Source organism: Musca domestica, unplaced genomic scaffold (genome assembly GCF_030504385.1).
Source record: "Musca domestica strain aabys unplaced genomic scaffold, Musca_domestica.polishedcontigs.V.1.1 138, whole genome shotgun sequence".
In the NCBI taxonomy this organism is placed as follows: Eukaryota; Metazoa; Arthropoda; class Insecta; order Diptera; family Muscidae; genus Musca; species Musca domestica.
Window position 1 is genome coordinate 417,749 of NW_026712189.1, and position 22,248 is coordinate 439,996.

A 22,248-nucleotide genomic window follows, 5' to 3' on the forward strand; every position below is an offset into this window, starting at 1 on the left:
TGGAATTTTGAAATTTTGTGTTGGGGTCCCTGTTAATGGTAGGTTTGTGATAGAGAGGTTTCGAAAACCACTACACTTCCAGTACAGTGCACGAAAAGTACTAAATAGTACTCTATTTGGTACAATTTGGTATTGGGTAAATAAATAGTGCTTGAAATCTAAAAGGGTGTAGCCTAAATATATGGAGGTGGTTTTGTAAATGTGTACTATAGTTGTATGAAAAATACTAAAGAGTACTATATTTGGTATTGAGGGAAAGAGATAGAGATAATATTCCGAAATTTGATATTTAGATTACTGATGGTATCTGTATTTGCGATTTGGTGGATATTTGGAAATACGTCCTATATTTGTACGAAAAGTACTAAATACTAATACTAATTTTAGATCACTTTCTAGGATGCTTTGAATGTGCGTACTAAACGTTACTAAATTTTGTGAAGAGGTAGAGCTGAAATTCTAAAATTGGATATTGAGGCCACTGTTGGTGTCTGTGATTAAGATGTGGATGTGGTTTTCGAAAGTGGATTAAGATGTGGATGTGGTTTTACTAAATTTGGTATTATATGAATGTATAGAACTGAAATCTAAAAGATTGATACTGAGGTCTCTCTTGGTATCTGACGATGAGATGTTGTAGTGGTTTTGCAAATACGTACTATAAATATCCGAAATGTTCTAAATGGGTCACTATTGATGTCTAGAATGGAGAGATGAATATTGTTTTGGACAAGTGTACTAAATGTTAGCAAATATGGTATTTGGTGAATGGATAGAGCTTAGATTCTGAAATTTGATATGGAGACCACTTTTGGTTTCTGGGGTTTACACATGGAGACGTTCAAATAGTTTTTGATAGAAAATATGGGCCCATTGATTTGGTTTAGAGCATAGGTTTTACTTATATCCTCCTACATAAAATTCGAAATTAAATATTTTGAAAACTTTTTGGAGTGAAAAGTTAACAATTTGCTATTAGTCTCTCCGAAAAAGGAAAAACTTCAATGATATACAAAAACCTTATAAATCTGAAAAATTTACCACGAGTTATAAAATTTTGATTAAAAATGTTTGTCAAACCAAACAAATTGTGAATTTTTAGTAATAACAAGATAAAAAGCATTAAGTTCGGCCGGGCCGAACTTTGAATACCCTCCACCATTTGGAACTAATTAGGAAGTTTAAAAAAAATAAAATCCTTAAACAATTCTGTTAAAATTTTAAAAATACCGAATATAGCCGTTATTTTGGGGTCTATACGATGTGGACCTACATAGGCATTGTTTTCATTAGCCATTACCATATTCAAATTCAAACTTGAAATAAACGGTGAATAATGTAGCTAAAATCATCAAAATATCGTATATAGGGAGGTACAGTTATATCGGAGCTGTGCGAAGACCTGGACCTGCATAGACAATTTTCTGTCGCAGGCTGTAGCATCCATTGCAAACTTCAAATAACACATCTCAAACAATTTCGGTGGATATTGTACCTAAAATCGGCAAAATACCGAATATAGAGAGGTACCGTTATATGGGGGCTATACGAAGACCTAGACCTGCATAGACATTTTTCTGTCACAGACTGTAGTTCCCATTACGAACTCTAAATACGTAATTTGAAACAATTCGGATGAATAATGGAACTAAAATCATCAAAATACCGAATTTTGGGAGGTACCGTTATATGGGGGATATACGAAGATGTGGACCTGCCCAGACAATTTTCTGTCTTAGGCTGTAGTATCCATTATGAACTTCAAATACCAAATTTGAAACTATTCCGGTGAAAAATGACGCCAAAATCATCTAAATACCGAATATCGGGAGGTACCGTTATATGGGGGATATACGAAGACGTGGACCTGCACAGACAATTTTCTGTCTTAGGCTGTAGTATCCATTATGAATTTCAAATACCAAATTTGAAACTATTCCGGTGAAAAATGACGCCAAAATCATCTAAATACCGAATATCGGGAGGTACCGTTATATGGGGGCTATATGAAAACGTGGACCTATATGGCCCATTTTCAATACCAAAAGTCCTGCAGACATAATATACATTTGAGCAAAATTTTTTCAATCTACTTCAATTCGTGCGGAAGCTAGAGTGATTTCCACAGACGGACGGACATCGCTAAATTGACATAGAATTTTATGCTGATCAGGAATATGTATACTTTGTGGGGTCTAAAATTTCGAGGTGTTACAAACGGAATGACAAACTTAATATACCCTCCATACTATGGTGGGGGGGTATAAAAAGGCCTAACATTTTGAGTACTAAAAAGGCCAAACACGAACTGTTGGAATGAATCTTTTAAGATGAACTTTTCGTTGACGAAGTAGACGGTACTTGCTAGTCACGAATATTTTGATAAAAGTTTTGAATAGAGGGACGAGGCATAAAATGTTAATCATGAAACTTCAATTATATTCGAATTTTTGCTCTATCTTTAACCTAACATGAAATATTCTACCTTCCCCACGCCTTGACCACGCCATTTGCTACATCATTTCGTTTTCTGCCCCCACCCCCACCAATTAGTGGTGAATTATACACCACTTATTTCTGCCCAGCATATGGGTTGTTAATCACGCTCGAGTTCCACCTTGCTTCCCTTTCAATACACTCAAACTTAGTAATACCTTAATGTGTGGTCTTCTAATTTCTTTTCTTTATTTCTTCTACGTTTTCATTCCATTCGTTACTTACCAAAATCTTTGATATGTTTCTCCAGTCTATCGTTCTCTTCTTGCGATGATATGCTTGCCAAGTGCATGCCATGATAACGACAATATTGTGTGGCCTTAAACCAATTTGCCTGGAATTGGAAAAAAAAGAAGAAGAAATGAAAACAAAAAAAACGAAATTGAGAATGCATTTTAAGTTTTTTTTTTTTTCACTTTATTGTGAGTGCAGCGTTTTGAAAATGAAAAAAAACGTAGAAAAAAAGGGAAATTACATTAATGTCCCGGCCATGATGAAAACTGTTGCAATCGACGAAGGCAGCAGTTTTCATTCATTTCGCACTTTGTGGAAGGGGAAAGCTGGATGGGTGGGTGAAGGAAGCAACCATTGGATGGTTCGTTGCCTGGATTAATGTCATGTGACATACTGTTGACAGTGAAATAGAAATTACATTTTCATTAAAACGTGACGCCTGTGCTGCGCGCTCTGCTCCACTTTGCCAGGAAACATTTTCCGCCAAGAGCTGTTAGCTGGTGAAAAGCAAACGCTGACAAACTTCATCAAAAAGGGAAATGTGCAAAATGTGTCAAACATAAAATGCATATCAATGTCAAGTGTTCAACGCTTGATGCATTATTTCTCAAGGGGTGGAGGGTGGAGAGTGAGTGTTCTAGAAAAAAAAACTTAAATGGCAGCATTTAATTAGAAAAATGCCCGAAGCTTATTAAACTTGGGAGTCAGACAGAGACAAATAAATTACAAATAAACAAGATTCTTTTTTCAAAAAGGCACATAAAGGCGGAATTTATTTATGCGGCGCCTATCTAAAACATTTGTAATAATGGATCATACAAAGAATTTACGGTGGATTTGCATAAAGCTCGAATCCTATGTATAATAGCTTTACTTTAAATATATCACGAATATGGCTTTGGTGGTCCTGAAAAATTCAATTTCATTTTCGATTTTTACACCCTCCACCATACTATGGAGGGTATATTAATTTTGTCATTCCGTTTATAACTCCTCGAAATATTCATGTCAGACCCAACAAAGTATATATATTCTTGATCAGCGTAAAATTCTAAGACGATTTCGCCATGTCCGTCTGTGTGTCTGTCTGTCTGTCTGTTGTAATCACGCTATCTTTTGAACAAATTGAGATAGAAGGCTAAAATTTTGCACACATGTATATTTTCCCAGTAGGCAGGTTAAGTTCGTAAATGGGCCATGTAGGTCCAAGTTATCATACAGCCCCCATATAACGGTACCTCCCGATATTCGGTATTTTGATGGTTTTAGCGATATTATTCACCGGAATTATTTCAAATTTGGCATTTGAAGTTCGTAATGGATACTACAGCCAAAGATAGAATATTATCTGTGCAGGTCCACGTCTTCGTGTAGCCCCCATATAACGGTACCCCCCGATATTCGGTATTTTGACGATTTTAGCGACATTGTTTACCGGAATCGTTTCAAATTTGGTATTTGTAGTTCGGTATTTTTAAGATTTTAACAGAATTTTTAACGGGTTTTATTTTTTGGAAATTGCCAAATTTGTACCAAATGGTGGAGGGTAATAAAAGTTCGGCCCGGCCGAACTTACAGCTTTTTTACTTGTTATACCTTCTACCATATAGCTAGCCTCATCGAAATAATGGTTTTAGAGCCTAGGTCTCTTTGGAGCAAATCCGTTTCAGGACATTTGGAGTCGATCTAGCGATGTGCGCCAGTCTTTCTGTCTAGCTTACTGGTGCACGATGATTCTCGAAGGAAGTATCCGATTTGGTCCAAACTTGGTACATCGTAATATTATTATCAAACTTAGATTGAATTCGGTGACGGACAATATCGACCCACTCCTTCTGGAACCTAACCCAAAAAAGGTCGAACTTTTAATGAAAATATGATGACCAAGATTAAGTTCGGAGCCGAACAATATCGGCCCACTCCTTCTGGTACGTCCCCCACAAAAGGTCGAACTTTTCAAAAAAAAAAAAAAAAAACCAGTAAAGAAAGTCTTAAAGTCGGGCAGGACCGACTTTATGATACCCTACACCACTTTCCTAATTTAGTAGAGCTCCACATAACATTTAAAAGTTTTTATGGGAGAATTCAATCATACACGCTATGATTATAATTATAATTTAAAGTCCAAAGGACTAAAAATGCCGAAGCAGTTGTATCTTTTAAAATCGGAATTGTATTGCCCATTTGGTGCACAATTAATTTGAAATCGGATAAAGATATATATGGGAGCTATATCCAAATCTGAACCGATCTCGGTAAAATTTGGCAAAGATATTTCTGAGCTGTATTTGATATGTTTCCCTGAATATCGTTGTTACGGAGTGCATATTACGGTTGTGGGTAACAAATATAACAAATCGGATGAACAGTATATATGGGAGCTATAGCTATATCTGAACCGATCTTCACCAAATTTGACATACTGGCTTCTAGACTCAATTCGGTCGTATGTGCCAAATTTCATCCCATTTGGGCAAATATTAGACGTTTGGTGCACAATTAAAGGCAAATCGGACGAAGTTATATATGGGAGCTATATCCAAATCTGAACCGATCTCGATAAAATTTAGCAAATGTATTTCTGAGCTGTATTTCATATATTTCCCCAAATATTGTTGTTGCAGAATACATATTACGGCTGCGGAGGACAAAAATAACAAATCGGATGAACAATATATATGGGAGCTATAGCTATATCGGAACCGATTTCGATCAAATTTGTCATACTTATTTTCAGGCCCAATTTGGTTGTATGTGCAAAATTCCATACAATTCGGGCTGATATTACACGTTTGGTGCACAAAAATAGGTAAATCGGACGAAGATATATATGGGAGCTATATCTAAATTTTTACCGATTATCTCCAATTTCAATAGAGTTCGTCCTTGGGCCAAACAAATGATCTGTGCAAATTTTCATCTGGATCGGGCAATAAATGCGATCTGTACTTTGTTTACAAAAATACATGGACAGACGGACGGACGGACGGACATGCATAAATCGACTCAGAATGTGATTCTATGCAGATCATCAAAAGGAACTATGGGTCTATATCGTTTCCTTTTGCCTGTTACAAACAAATGCACAAAGACATAATACCCTGACCACCTTGTGGTGTAGGGTATAAAAATTTACTGCACAGAAAGAGAAAGGATAACCCGATTTTGCTCCAACTTTGCAAATCCTAATATTTTTCTCATTACTAGGTGAGGTGCGAAAATGGACAATATCGGTCCACTGCATCAAGTACCTCTTATAAAAGGTGATGTATGAGACCAATTGTCTTCAAATTACTCGAATAACGAGATTTTTATTAATCCTGAAATTTGATATGGATGTGGTACTAAGTTTGGTATTGGGTGAAGGAGTAGATTTGGTACTAAATTAGGTATTGGGTAAATGGATAATGCTAGAATCTCGAAATTTAATATTAAGGTCTCTGTTTTGTATCCGGTGTTGAGATCTGGTGTGGTTAGGCAAATGCGTACTTTAATGGTTCAAAAAGAACTAAATGGTACTAATTTTTGATTTCTGTTGGTGTCTAGGAAGTTTGACCCCCACAAAAGGTCAAAATGTTGAACATCCATTTGGCACATAAAACGGGAAATTAATATCCTATTCCATTCAGACTTGGCACATCTCAATATTTCCATCAACACAAGATCTGTGATAAAGATTGTAGAGATCGGACCATTTCTTCTGGTACCTCTCCCACATAGGGCTCAAGATTTTAAAAACAAAATGCGCAAAGAAAGCGAAATAAACATCCAACTCTCTTCAAATGTCAAACATACAAACATTTTTTGCTAATACAAGATCTGTTGTCAAGATGATATATATCTGTGAACCCCTTCTGTTACCTGAACCACAAAGAGTCACAATTATTAATACTTCTATCTGTCATAACTTGAGGAACAAGTCAGCGAATTTTTACAACTTGCTCTATTTAAATATTTCCCTCAACCAGAAACCTGAGATGAATATGGAACTTATAATTTCCCATAAAATCGTATACAAAAATTCTCCAAAAATCCATTAAATCCATACAATTATCATATCCCTCAATTGCAACAGAGAAAGGACCTTTTCTACTGGGGCATTAAACGTCACATTTCCATGGCAATCCATTGACAATGCAAGTCATTAATGTTCATTTTTCGAAATGTAGTCATTGGTAATTAATAATCATTGTGACAACATCAACGACATCACGGACATCGACTCCAAGGATACACAATGGCCATTCAATAGACAGTTATGGTTTAGTTACAAATATGCACTCACTCACACACACGCACACATCATGGAGGTCCTTATGCAATGGCAACGATTGAAATGTGTTTCGTAATTGATCAATGATTCTTCTCACAGTCACTTTGCATCACATAATGTCAGGTGTCAGATACGAACATGTCAATAATTTATAATGGGTTAGAGTGTGTGTCTGTGTGTGTGTGTGTTATCTCAAAAAGGATTTCATTAGAGATGTGTGAGCAGCACTTGGAAAAATTAAATGATTAATTTCAAAGTAATGGGGGGTCTTGAAATATTACTATTTTTTTTTTTTTTTTTTTGGGATGTATTATGTCAAAAGATCTTAAATACAACAAGTAAAAAAGCAGTAAGTTCGGCCGGGCCGAACTTAAATACCCTTCACCATTTGGAACGAATTAGAGAATTTTCAAAAAAAAATTAAAATTTTTAAAATACCTAATATCGGAAGGTGCCGTTATATGGGGGGATTTACGATATTGTGGACCTATAAAGACAAATCTATGTCTGCGTGTAAAGTACTCACAAGGAAATCCTTGTGTGGATTTTCCGATAATTCCATTGGGAAATGTGGCTAAAATTATCAAAATCCCGAATATCGGGGGTGAACCGTTATATGGGGGATATACGATATTGTGGACCTATATAGACAAATACCTTTCAGGGGTTAAAGTGCTCACAAAGAAATCCTTGTGTGGATTTTCAGACAATTCCGTTGAAAAATGTGGCTGAAATCATCAAAATACCGAATATCAGAGGGTATCGTTATATGGGGGCTATACGATATCGTTAACCTATATAGAGAACTCTATGTCAGGGAGTAAAGTACTCACAAAGAACTCCTTGTGTGGAATTTCAGACAATTCAATTGAATAATGTGGCTAAAATCATCAAAATACCGAATATCGGGGGGGTGGGTACCGTTGTATGGGGGCTATTCGATATCGTGGACCTATATAGATAATTCTCTTTCAAGTGATGAAGTAATCACAAGTAACTCCTTGTGTGGATTTTCAGACCATTCCATTAGAAAATGTGGCTATAATCATCAAAATACCGAATATCGGGGGGTACCGTTATATGGGGGCTATACGATATCGTGGACCGATATAGCCCATCTTCGAACTTAATCTGCCTGCAGACAAAAGAGAGATCTGTGCAAAATTTTAGCTTCCTATTCGTTTAGACTGTAGCGTGATTACAACAGACGGACATACGGACAGGCGGACGGACGGACAGGGCTAAATCGTCTTCGAATGTTACGCTGATCAAGAATATATACTTTGTTGGGTCTAAAATGATTATTTCGATGAGTTACAAACGGAATGACGAACTTAATATACTCTCCATACATGTACGGTGCAGGTGTATAAAAAGTTCTTTGTCAAGAGGTGATACTTGGAAGGACACAAGGAAGACTCTTGTCTGAATATACAAACAAAATATATGTAAACAAATCTTCTACATATCAAAGACTTTCCTCGTTTTTAAAGGACTTATTTCAATTGGTGACCTTTATTTGCCTTTATATTGACGACTTTACAATTCCTTTTTTTAAAAAGAAAGACTACTGTATATAGAAGATATTTCATAAATATTTATAGAATATCTTTAATATAGAATATTATTCATAAGCCCTCGAACCATACAAATCCTTCTAAAGGTTCTTCATAAAAATAAAAGTTTTCTTCACATCGAGGCATTTCCACATGACTTTTGTAGATAGAAAATATTCTTCAGGTTTATTTTTGATAGAAGACTTTTATCTGATCGTTTACAGATAGAAGTCCTTTAACAGGTCTTCTTTTCAAAAAAAAATGATTTTACACCTGTTTTATAGACGGAGAACCTTCCAGAGGGCTTCTCCTGATAGAATTACTTTCTCTGATTTTCTATGGATAGAATAAGTTAATTGGCTTTTTTAAGACAGAAAACAGCTCAAAAGAAAGTCATTTGAAGAAGGCGAGATCATCTTTAACAGAAGACCTTTCGTAGGATACGAACCATTTTCGTGTATTTTTATACCTTCCACCATAAGATGGAGAGTCTTTCCGTTTGTAACACCTCGAAATATACATGTTAGACCCCACAAAGTATATATATTCTTGATCAGCATAAAATTCTATGTCAATTTAGCGACGTCCGTCCGTCTATCCGTCTGTGAATGAAGTAGGTGGATAAAATTTTGTCAAATGTATATTGTGTTTGCAGGACTTTTGATATTGAAAACGGGCCATGTAGATCCATGTTTTGGTAAAGCCCCTATGTGATGATTTGAGCGACGTTATTTACCAGAAATGTTTCAAATTTGGTATTTGAAGTTCGTAATGGATACTGCAGCCTAAGACAGAAAATTGTCTGTGCAGGTCCACGCCTTCGTATAGCCCCCATATAACGGTATTTCCCGATATTCGGTAGTTTGATGATTTTAGAGGCATTATTCACCGGAATTGTTTCAAATTTGGTATTTGAAGTTAGTCATGGATACTTCAGCCTATGACAGAAGATTGTCTATGCAGGTTCACGTCTTCGTATAGCCCCCATATAACGGTACCTCCCGATATTCGGTATTTTTTAGACAACCATTAACAGCTAGCCATTACAAATCAAGCAAAATAAACTTCCATAGGTCTAATACATATTTTACGACTAGAATATCTGTCCAAATTTATTAAATAATTAAAAAAACCAAAAAGTTTGACCTCAAGCTCAAATAATTGTTTTTATTAACAATCAAATTTAGCAAATTTAAGATGGAACTCAGAAATTAAACCAATTAACATCATCTCATCTTTTGAGTAATTTAGCATGAGCGAATAAAGATACATAAATTCCTTGGTCAAATTATCTGTTCTAAGCCGAAGGGTTATCAATCTTGTACACAAAACTATAATATTTAAGACAAAGGTTTGAAATTGCAAAAACATTTAAATTTATTAATAAATTTTTGGAGTTGAAAATAGGTACTGCCTGTCCAAGTTTTAGTATTTGAGTCATTATACCACCACAAGGTGGTCAGGGTATTATGTCTTTGTGCATTTGTTTGTAACAGGCTAAAGAAAACGAGATAGACCCATAGTTCCTTTTGATGATCTGAAGTACAGGTCGCATTTATTGTCAAATCCAGATGAAATTTTGCACAGATCATTTGTTTGGCCCAAGGACGAACCCTATTGAAATTGGAGATAATCGGTAAAAATTAAGATATAGCTCCCATATATATCTTTGTTCGATTTGCCTTTTGTTGTGCACCAAACGTTTAACATCAATCCGAATTGTATGGAATTTTGCATATACACCCAAATTAGACCTGAAAATATGTATGCCAAATTTGATCGAAATCGGTTCAGATATAGCTATAGCTCCCATATATATTGTTCATCCGATTTGTTATTTTTGTCCACCGCCGCCGTAATATGCACTCTGTAACAACAATATTTGGGGAAATATATCAAATACAGCTCAAAAATACATTTGCTAAATTTAATCGAAATCGGTTCAGATTTGGATATAGCTCCCATACATAACTTCGTCCGATTTACCTTTTATTGTGCACCAAACGTCTAATATTTGTCCAAATGGGATGGAATTTAACAATTACGACCGAATTGAGTCTAGAAGATAGTATGTCAAATTTGGTGAAGATCGGTTCAAATATAGCTATAGCTTCCATATATATTATTCATCCGATTTGTTATATTTGTTACCCACAACCGTAATATGCACTCCGTAACAACGATATTCAGGGAAATATATCAAATACAGCTCAGAAATATCTTTGCCAAATTTTATCGAGTTCGGTTCAGATTAGGATTTAGCTCCCACATATATTTTTATCCGATTTAAAATTAATTGTGCACCAAATGGGCAATACAAGTCCGAATTTAATAGATACAAATGCTTCGGCATATTTAGTCCTTTGAACTTTAAATTATAATTATAATCATAGGGTGTATGATTGAATTCTCCCATAAAAACTTTTAATTGTTATGCGGAGCTCTACAAAATTAGCAAAGTGGTGTAGGGTATCATAAAATCGGCCCCGCCCGACTTTAGGACTTTCTTTACTGGTTCTTGATCAGCGTAAAATTCTAAGACGATTTAGCCCTGTCCGTCCGTCTGTCTGGCTGTCAGTCTGTTGTAATCACGCTACGAACGAATTAAGATAGGAAGCTAAAATTTTGCACAGATTTCTCTTTGGTCTGCAGGCAGGTTGAATTCGAAAATTGGCTATATCGGTCCACGATATCGTATAGCTCCCATATAACGGTACCCCCCGATATTCGGTATTTTGATGATTTTAGCCACATTTCCCAATGTAATTATCTGAAAATCCACACAAGGAGTTCCTTGTGAGTACTTTACCCCAGACATAGATTTGTCTATGTAGGTCCACAATATCGTATATCCCCCCATATAACGGCACTTTCCGATATTATGCATTTTAAAGATTTTAAAAGAATTTTCAATGGATTTTATTTTTTTGAAAATTTTCTAATTCGTTCCAAATGGTGGAGGGTATTTTTTTTTTTTTTTTTTTGATTTTTGATTTCTTCGCCATTCTAATTCTAAATGAAAGGTGGAACTCAACATTTTTCAAGGTTTTCATCTAGTAACTTAAAACTATCAACTAGTCATCAACAAGACACCCTCCTCCACAATGGCCGTTATAAGGGGAATTTTTTCGATCTCCTAGGAATTTGGAATAATCTTCTACCTATAAAAATAACTTTCAGAGTTTCGAGCTTTAAAGAATATTCAGAAAAGCTCTTTGTAAAGAATTCTTGTGAGGTATACATTCTTGGATAGCCAGTTTAAATAATTTATTATCTACAAAAATATTGCTTCTTCTGGTACTATATGACCTTTGGAAGACTTTACATAGCTTATGTAAAAATTTTCTCTCACTAATTGAATGATATAAATCATGTTAGCCACCATTGAAATTCATTTGATTATTTCCACTTAATTTTATTTCCTGCAATAATGAAATAATTTCCCCTTTCCCTATTGGAAACTTTTTACATCGCCGCCACTTAAGGGGGGTAACATAACCAACAATTCTCATGGTATGCCATTTGATGTGGTCCTCCAAAGGTATTACCTTTAATTTCAGGAATGAATGAACATGTATGTGCTGGAATTTTATAGCAATTAACATTTGTGGTTGTTGTAAAGACAGAGGTGTTGTGTAAAGATTGTAATTAACCCTTTGTGTTTCGATGTGAAACATAAGAGGATCCTAAGAAAGGGTGAATAGATGTGTGTATGTATGAGCAACATACGACAATGTTATTAAGCTGAATATACTAAAAACAGAAGAATATGATAAGCGTATAGACAGAAAGTACCTCCTTGAAAAATATTTTATCTTTCCAGAACTCTTTCGATTTCCTTGAAATTTATTTTCGAAATGTCACTCCCTTAGACTTTGCTTCTTCATTTTTCTCCAAATCAGAAATTGTGCATTATGTCTTCGAAACCTATTTTCCCTTCACTCATAACAAGGAAATATGTAGTGGAAATACAATGCCATTAATGACCTGTTCAGATGACATAAACATCTCTACTTGAAGTTAATAACGAAGCTGCTGCTGCTGCTGCTGCTCACCTCAACTGAAACTGTGCTCCATAGTAAATATCCATTTCATTCGTTTGATATTTCCATGAATTTGTGTGCGAATGAGAGTGTAGCTGTCCAACGAACCAAACTGTTCGAGTTATGTCCGACTTCGAAATGAAAGTTGGATGCCTGAATTCTGACAATTTGTTTTTATACCCTCCACCATTCTATGGAGGGTATACTAGCTTTCCAAATATTCATAATAGACCCTACAAAGTATATATATTCTGGTTCAGCGTAAAATTCTATCGGTGTCTGTCTGTCTGTCTATCTGTTGTAATCACACTATCTTTCGAACGAATTGAGATAGAAAGCTAAAACTTTGCATGCATGCATAATTTACCAACAGACAGGTTAAATTCGCAAATGGGACACGTTTTAGTATGGCCCCCATATAACGGTACCTCCCGATATTCCGTATTTTCATGATTTTGGCAACATTATTTACCGGAATTAATTCATTATTAAAAACCAGTAAAGAAAGTCTTAAAGTAGGGCGGGGCCGACTTTATGATACCCTACACCACTTTGCTAATTTAGAAGAGCTCCGCATAACAATTCAAAGTTTTTATGGGAGTATTCAAATCATACATGCTATGATTATAATTAAAATTTAAAGTTCAAAGGACTAAATATGCCGAGGCATTTGTATCTTTTAAATTCGGAATTGTATAGCCCATTTGGTGCACAATTAATTTGAAATCGGAAAAAGATATATATAGGAGCTATATCCAAATCTGAACCGATCTCGATAAAATTTAGCAAAGATATTTCTGAGCTGTATTTGATATATTTCCCTGAATATCATTGTTACGGAGTGCATATTACGACTGCGGAGGGCAAAAATAACAAATCGGATGAAGAATATATATGGGAGCTATAGCTATATCTGAACCGATCTTCACCAAATTTGACATACTAGCTTCTACACTCAATTCGGTCGTAAGTGCCAAATTCCGTATCATTTAGACAAATATGAGACGTTTGGTGCACAATCCAAGGTATATCGGACGAAGTTATATATGGGAGCTATATCCAAATCTGAACCGATCTCGATAAAATTTAGCAAATGTATTTCTGAGATGTATTTGATATATTTCCCCAAATATCGTTGTTACAGAGTGCATATTACGGCTGCGGAGGACAAAAATAACAAATCGGATGAACAATATATATGGGAGCTATAGCTATATCTGAACCGATTTCGATCAAATTTGGCATACTTTTTTTCAGGTCCAATCTGATCGTACGTGCAAAATTCCATACTATTCGGACTGATATTACACGATTGGTGCGCACTAAAAGGCAAATCGGACGAAGATATATATGGGAGCTATATCTAAATTTTTACCGATTATCTCCAATTTCAATAGGGTTCGACCTTGGGCCAAACAAATGTTGTTTGCAAAATTTCATCTCAATCGGATAATAAATGCGACCTGCATTTTGTTCACAAGAATACTTGGACAGACGGACGGACGGACGGACAGACGGACTGACATGCATAAATCAACTCAGAAAGTGATTCTATGCAGATCATCAAAAGGAACTATGGGTCTATCTCGTTCCTTTGCCTGTTACAAACAAATGCACAAAGACATAATACCCTGACCACCTTGTGGTGTAGGGTATAAAAAATGTTTTTTGTCATAGAAGTTATTTTTAAAATAACTTCTGGGGAGAATATCCCAGACAAAAAACAAGGGAACTGATGAGGATTGCTGGCTCTTTCCGAAACATAGGTATTCCCTGCCTTACCCCCTGGTAAACATTACCATCGTTCTCCACTAATAAACAAACGTTGTTTTTATAAAAACAACAATAAAGGGATAAGCCTGGCCATTTTGCAACAACATTAAAAAAAAAATTATTATTAAAATTTCATATTTAGGGTTATTGATGGGGAATACAGCCTATGCAAAAAATTTTGGTATGCAGGTCCACGTCTTCGTATAGCCCCCATATAACGGCACATCCTGATTTTCGGTATTTTGATGATTTCAGCAACATTATTCACCGGAATCGTTTCCAATTTCGTACTGGAAGGTCTAAAATGAGTTCGTCAACATATGACAAAAAATTTCGTATGCCGGTCCACATCTTCTTGCCTCCCGATATTCGGTATTTTCATGATTTCAGCGACATTATTTACCGCAATTTTTTCAAATGTAGTATTTGAAGTTAGTAATGGGTACTACAGCCTATGACAAAATTTTTTGCATGCAGGTCCACGTCTTTGTATAGCTCCCATATAACGGTACCTCCCGATATTCGGTATTTTTATGTATTTAGAGAAATTATTCACAGTAATTATAACATATTTCGCATTTTAAGTTCGTAAAGGGTACCGCAGCCTATGACAAAAAATTTCGTATGTCCACGTCTTCGTATAGTCCACATATAACGGTTTTCATTCAAGTGGTAGTTTTCGGAATTTTTTCGAAAATTTTCAAGTTCCTTCCAAATGGTGTAGGGTATAAAAATTCGTCCCGTCCGAACTTTTCTGCTTTTTTACTTGTTCTGTACTGCTTGTGTGTTAACATCTGTTATAAATAAGGGGGAAAATAAAGGGGTCCTTTTCGTTCCCTATTTTTTCTTTGAGATGTCGAATCGAACTCGAACAGTTTGGTTCACTGGGTTCAAGCATTGGATTTTTCTTTGTATGTGTGAACAAATATGATATGTATATGGTACATTTGCTGGTGATGTTGCTGCTGCTACTCTATTGAATTAGCCATAATTGTTTTATGGCTGTGAAAAATTAATTTAGCTGAAAAATCATCTTCCCCTTCCGTTGTTCTGTTGTTTTGTCACTGATTTTAATTCGTTTTCGCTGGAAATTGTTAAGTGTAGATAATGAGGTGAAAACACATCTATGAGGTAGTCATTTCATTATATTCTAGATATAAACAAGTAAAAAAGCTGTAAGTTCGGCCGGGCCGAACTTTTAATACCCTCCACCATTTGGTACAATTTTGGCAATTTCCAAAAAAAAAAAAAAAAAAAAAAAAAAATAAATAAATAAAATCCGTTTAAAATTCTGTTAGAATCTTAAAAATACCGAAAGCCTATACGACGATGTAGTCCTGCATAGGCAACTTTTGTCATAAGTTATTACAATATTTAAATGCGAAACTTGAAGAAAAATCTGTTTATAATGTAGCTAAAATCATCAAAATACCGAATATAGGGGGTACCGTTATATGGGGGCTATACGAAGGTGTGGACCTGCACAGACAATTTTCTGATATGGTCTGAAGTATCTATTACGAACTTCACATGCGAAATTAGAAACAATCCCGGTAAATAATGTCGCTAAAATAATCAAAATACCGAATATCGGGGGGTACCGTTACATCGGGGCTATATGAAGACGGGGACCTACATGGCTCATTTCTTGACTTAGGATGTAGTATCCATTACGAACTTCAAATACAAAATTTGAAACGATTTCGGTAAATAATGTCGTTAAAATCATCAAAATACCGAATATCGGGGGGTATCGTTATATGGGGGCTATACGAAGACGTGGACCTGTACAGATAATTTTCTGTCTTAGGCTGTAGTATCCGTTACGAACTTCAAATGCCAAATTTGAAATAATTCCGGTGAATAATGTCGCTAAAATCATCAAAATACCGAATATCGGGAGGTACCGTTATATGGGGGCTATATGATAACTTGGACCTACATGGCCCATTTACGAACTTAACCTGCCTACTGGCAAAATATGTGTGCAAAATTTTAGCCTTCTATCTCAATTTGTTCGAAAGATAGCGTGATTACAACAGACAGACAGACAGACAGACAGACTGACTGACAGACACACAGACAAACAGACGGACATGGTTAAATCGTCGCTGATCAGGAATATATATACTTTGTTGGGTCTGACATGAGTATTTCGAGGAGTTACAAACGGAATGACAAAATTAATATACCCTCCATGGTATGGTGGAGGGTATAAAAAGTTGGGAAATAACTGACTGATCTAGAATCAATGCCCCGACGAAACGACTGAAGCTAGAATCTTGAAATTTTGCAGGAGTATCAGTCTTGGTGCATAGACATGTGGTAAGGTTGGGTTTTTGGCAGTTGGTACCAAATAACACAAAATGTGCTAAAAATTTAAACTATTTATTAAACAAACGGAATAAGCTAGAATTCGGAATGAGAGTCACTGATGGAGTTCAGGATAGATGTACCAAATATTATTTGGAAATTCGAACTTTAAGGTTACGAAATGTGCTAACTTCTTAAGTTATAGCATTTGGTATATGTGAGCGAATTTTGAAATGAATGTGGTTTTGAAAGTTTGTACTAAGTGTGCGAACTGTACTGTAGTATAAACGGATGAAGCTGGAATTTTAAAATTTTTTGTTAGATCCCTGTTGGTGGTAGGTGATGAAGAGGTGATTTTGGAAATGGGTACTAAAATAGTTGTAAAGTACTAAATAGTACTAAATTTGGTATTGATTGAAGGGATAAAGATAAAATTTTGAATTATGATATTAGGATAACTGATGGTATCTGTGTTTGAGATCGGGTGGTGGTTGTACGAAAAGTACAAAATGGTAATAAATTTGATATTGGGTGAAGAGATAGGACTGGAATCCTCAAATTAGGTAGTGAGGACTCTTTTGGTATTTTGAATTGAGATATGGAGGTGGTTTTGGAAATGTGTACTCTAAAAAAATATGAAAAAATGATAAAATACTAAATGGTACTAAATATGACAGTGGGTATAGGGCTCGAACCTTCAAATTTAACATTGAGGTCTCTCTTGGTATTTTGAATAGCGGTATGGAGGTTGTTTGGGAAATGTGTACTATAATTGTTCGAAATGTACAAAGTGGTAATAAATTAGGTATTGGGTGAAGATATAGGTCTGGAATTCACGCTTTATATTAAGGTCTGACTTGGTATCTGGAATTAAGATATGGAGATGGTTTTGAAAATGTGAACTATAATATTAAAAGTACTAAATAGTACTAAATTTGGTATTGGGTCAGGGAATAGAGCTGAAATCCTGAAATTTGATATAGATGTCATAAATGGATTTGGTTTCAGAAATATATCCATACCATAATTGTACGAAAAATACAGGATGATACTATATCTGGTATTGGGTGAAGGGATAAGGACACCAGTGGAGAAAGATGGTAAAATTTAGTGGAGAAAGATGATAATGTTTACCAGGGGGTAAGGCAGGGAATACCTAGGTTGTCATCAGTTCACTTAGTTTTTTTTTTTTTTTGTCTGGGGGTATTCTCCCCAGGAGTTACTTTAAAATAACTCTTATAACAAACCAGTAAAGAAAGTCCTAAAGTCGGGCGGGGCCGATTTTATGATACCCTACACCACTTTGCTAATTTAGTTGAGCTCCACATAACAAGTAAAAGTTTTTATGGGAGAATTCATTCATACACCCTATGATTATAATTATAATTTAAAATTTAAAGGACTAAATACGCCGAAGCATTTGTATCTTTTAAATTCGGACCTGTATTGCCCATTTGGTGCAAAATTAATTCTAAATCAGAAAAAGATATATATGGGAGCTAAATCCAAATCTGAACCGATCTCGATAAAATTTGGCAAAGATATTTCTGAGCTGTATTTGATATATTTCCCTGAATATCGTTGTTACGGAGTGCATATTACGGCTGTGGTTAACAAATATGACAAATCGGATGAACAATATATATGGGAGCTATAGTTATATCTGAACCGATCTTCACCAAATTTGACATACTCGCTTCTAGACTCAATTCGGTCGTAATTGCCAAATTTCATCCAATTTAGGCAAATATTAGACGTTTGGTGCACAATAAGAACTAAATCGGACGAAGTTATATATGGGAGATATATCCAAATCTGAACCGATCTCGATAAAATTTAGCAAATGTATTTCTGAGCTGTATTTGATAAATTTCCCCAAATATTGTTCTTACAGTGTGCATATTACGGCTGCGGAGGACAAAAATAACAAATCGGATGAACAATATATATGCGAGCTATAGCTATATCTGAACCAATTTCCATCAAATTTGGCATTCTTATTTTTATGCCTAATTTTCTTTGCATGTGCAAAATTCCATACTATTCGGGCTGATATTACAAGTTTGGTGCACAATAAAAGGCAAATCGGACTAAGATATATATGGGAGCTATATCTAAATTTTGACCGATTATCTCCAATTTCAATAGGGTTCGTCCTTGGGCCAAACAAAAGATCTTTGCAAAATTTCATCTGGATCGGGCAATAAATGCAACCTGTACTTTGTTTACAAAAATACATGGACAGACGGACGGACAGACGGACGGACGGACATGCATAAATCGACTCAGAATGTGATTCTATGCAGATCATCAAAAGGAACTATGGGTCTATCTTGTTTCCTTTTGCCTGTTACAAACAAATGCACAAAGTCATAATACCCTGACCACCTTGTGGTGTAGGGTATAATGAAAAAATGAAAAATACTAAATGGTACTAAATATGATAGTGGGTATAGGGCTCGAACCTTCAAATTTAACATTGAGGTTTCTCTTGGTATTTTGAATAGCGATATGGAGGTGGTTTGGGAAATGTGTACTATAATTGTTCGAAATGTACAAAGTGGTACTAAGTTAGGTATTGGGTGAAGATATAGGTCTGAAATCCACGCTTGATATTAATGTCTGACTTGGTATCTGGAATAAAGGTATGGAGATGGTATTGAAAATGTGAACTATACTATTAAAAGTACTAAATAGTACTAAATTTGGTATTCGGTCAGGGAATAGAGCTGAAATGCTGAAATTTGATATAGATGTCATAAATGGATTTGGTTTCAGAAATGTATCCATACCATAATTGTACGAAAAATACAGGATGATACTTAATTTGGTATTGGATGAAGAGATAAGGACACCAGTTAAGAAAGATGGTAATATTTAGTGGAGAAAGATGATAATGTTTACCAGGGGGTAAGGTATGGAATACCTAGGTTTCGGAAAGGGCTACCAATTCTCATCAGCTCACTTAGTTTTTTTTTTTTTTTTGTCTGGGGGTATTCTCCCCAGGAGTTACTTTAAAATAACTCCTATAACAAAAAACAACTACTTTTTACCCAAGTGACGAGATCGTAATCTCAATAGAAGAAGAACCAAAGAATTAAATTAAACTAAAATTATTTTGGCTTCTAAACCGCACTTATAAACATTTTCATCTCTCAATTATTTTCTCGCTACCAAATAAAATGATCAACATTTCCTTTCCTTGTTGATATCACTACCAATTAGTATATTTCAATTGTCACTGCGCCAATATCAGCTACTGGCTAAATGTCATTTTGAACGCCATTTCAGCTGACCAAGCACCCCGCAAAACCTTGTTGTTTTCCAAATATCCACATAAATTCACCATAGACAAATTTACAACATATCCAACAACAATTTGTGTCTGCATAGATGTTTACAACATTTTTCTTATTTTGAAATCGTCATAAATTCCGTAACAAATGCTTTAATTAACGCAATGAATTTTTCATCACAAAAACAGACATCCGTTCGCCAAACATCTGGCCAGGCTGACAAGACAGCGTTAACGTCAGCGCGAAGAATTTGGCCGCAATATGGGCAATGTGAAATGTGGCTTGTCCAGTGAGATTTCTTCAAGAAACGCCTCGAAAGAGAATTGCATCATTTTCTCAGCGTCCAACTGATGGAATGAAAATCATTGGAAAATTCTCAAAAAAAAAAAGAAAAACATAGCGATAACATGTTTTTTTTCTAATTGCCAAAGACACTGTCGTTGATATCATTTAACCAGCTTCGACCGGAGATGGAGTATCGACATTTGTGTGAATTAAATATCAATGGCAATGCGTTGCAATGCAGCACCACTATTCGGTGTGGCCTGCCACATTTGTGGCAAATGCCAAACATGGTAATTATGACAATTTAAAGCAAGACCCAAAAAATGTTGCAATTTAAGTAATCCAGTTGGGCTAGTTACGGGTTTAGTGATAGGCTTAGATGGTGGTTCGTTTACATTTTGATTGAAGTTCTTCTTGGCGTTCGCTCCATCCGCATACGCACCATCTGTTTGAACGACCATACATTGCTTACTTGTTACTTGTTGCCAGTTGCAGTATCAGAGTGTTGTTAATTGTCTTGAGTGGACAAATTAAGAAATTTGTGACAGATACAAATAACTAATTTTATTTGAAAATTAAAAACGTATGAAACTAATGATTTGTGTTGAAGAAATATTAAGATAAGAATATTTAAGTAATCATTGCAAAATCATAAAATGTAAATATGAAATATCAAATACGTATCAGAAGAAGTAAATAAGTCGGCCAGACGGAGCATTTTATACCCTTCACCATGAGCAATACTGAAATGACCAGCAATACAAATAAAATGTGTGCAGGATAACATTCCTCGGCAAAAATTACTCATTAACTTGTACTGAGAGAATTATCTCTCGCACATACACCCATTAAAAGGTAAGGTAAACAAACTACCTTATGAATTACCAGCAGATTGAAAGTAATGGGTTATTATTTGTTTTCTTTTTTTATACCCTACACCACAAGGTGGTCAGGGTATTATGTCTTTGTGCATTTGTTTGTAACAGGCAAAAGGAAACGGGATAGACCCATAGTTCCTTTTGATGATCTGCATAGAATCACTTTCTGAGTTGATTTATGCATGTCAGTCCGTCTGTCCGTCCGTCCGTCTGTCCATGTATTCTTGTGAACAAAATGCAGGTCGCATTTATTATCCGATTGAGATGAAACTTTGCAAACAACATTTGTTTGGCCCAAGGACGAACCCTATTGAAATTGGAGATAATCGGTAAAAATTTAGATATAGCTCCCATATATATCTTCGTCCGATTTGCATTTTATTGAGCACCAAACGTTTAATATCAACCCGAATTGTATGGAATTTTGCATATACACCCAAATTTGGCCTGAAAATAAGTATGCCAAATTTGATCGAAATCGGTTCAGATATAGCTATAGCTCCCATATATATTGTTCATCCGATTTGTTATTTTTGTCCACCGCCGCCGTAATATGCACTCCGTGACAACAATATTTGGGGAAATATAACAAATGCAGCTCAGAAATACCTTTGCTAAATTTTATCGAGATCGGTTCAGATTTGGATGTAGCTCCCATACATAACTTCGTCCGATTTACCTTTTATTGTGCATCAAACGTCTAATATTTGTCCAAATGGGATGGAATTTGGCACTTACGACCGAATTGAGTCTAGAAAGTAGTATGCCAAATTTGGTGAAGATCGGTTCAGATATAGCTATAGCTCCCATATATATTGTTCATCCGATTTGTTGTATTTGTTACCCACAGCCGTAATATGCACTCCGTAACAACGATATTCAGGAAATATATCAAATACAGCTCAGAAATATTTTTGCCAAATTTTATCGAGATCGGTTCAGATTTGGATATAGTTCCCATATATATCTTTATCTGATTTCAAATTAATTTTGCACCAAATGGGCAATACAAATCCGAATTTAAAAGATACAAATGCTTTGGCATATTTAGTCCTTTGAACTTTAAATTGTAATTATAATCATAGGGTGTATGATTGAATT

At 35.4% G+C, this 22,248-nt stretch overlaps 1 protein-coding gene across 3 annotated transcripts in view; it reads right to left on the minus strand.

The window, feature by feature from the left end:
- Nucleotides 1–22,248, minus strand: part of LOC101888973 (uncharacterized protein DDB_G0290587) — a 133,238-nt gene that overhangs the window by 13,632 nt on the left and 97,358 nt on the right. For all 3 annotated transcript variants that reach the window (XM_059118953.1, XM_059118952.1, XM_059118951.1), the window contains exon 4: nucleotides 2,722–2,830. In XM_059118953.1, the coding sequence (XP_058974936.1) occupies nucleotides 2,722–2,830 (109 nt within the window). The remainder of the gene's footprint in view (nucleotides 1–2,721; nucleotides 2,831–22,248) is intronic.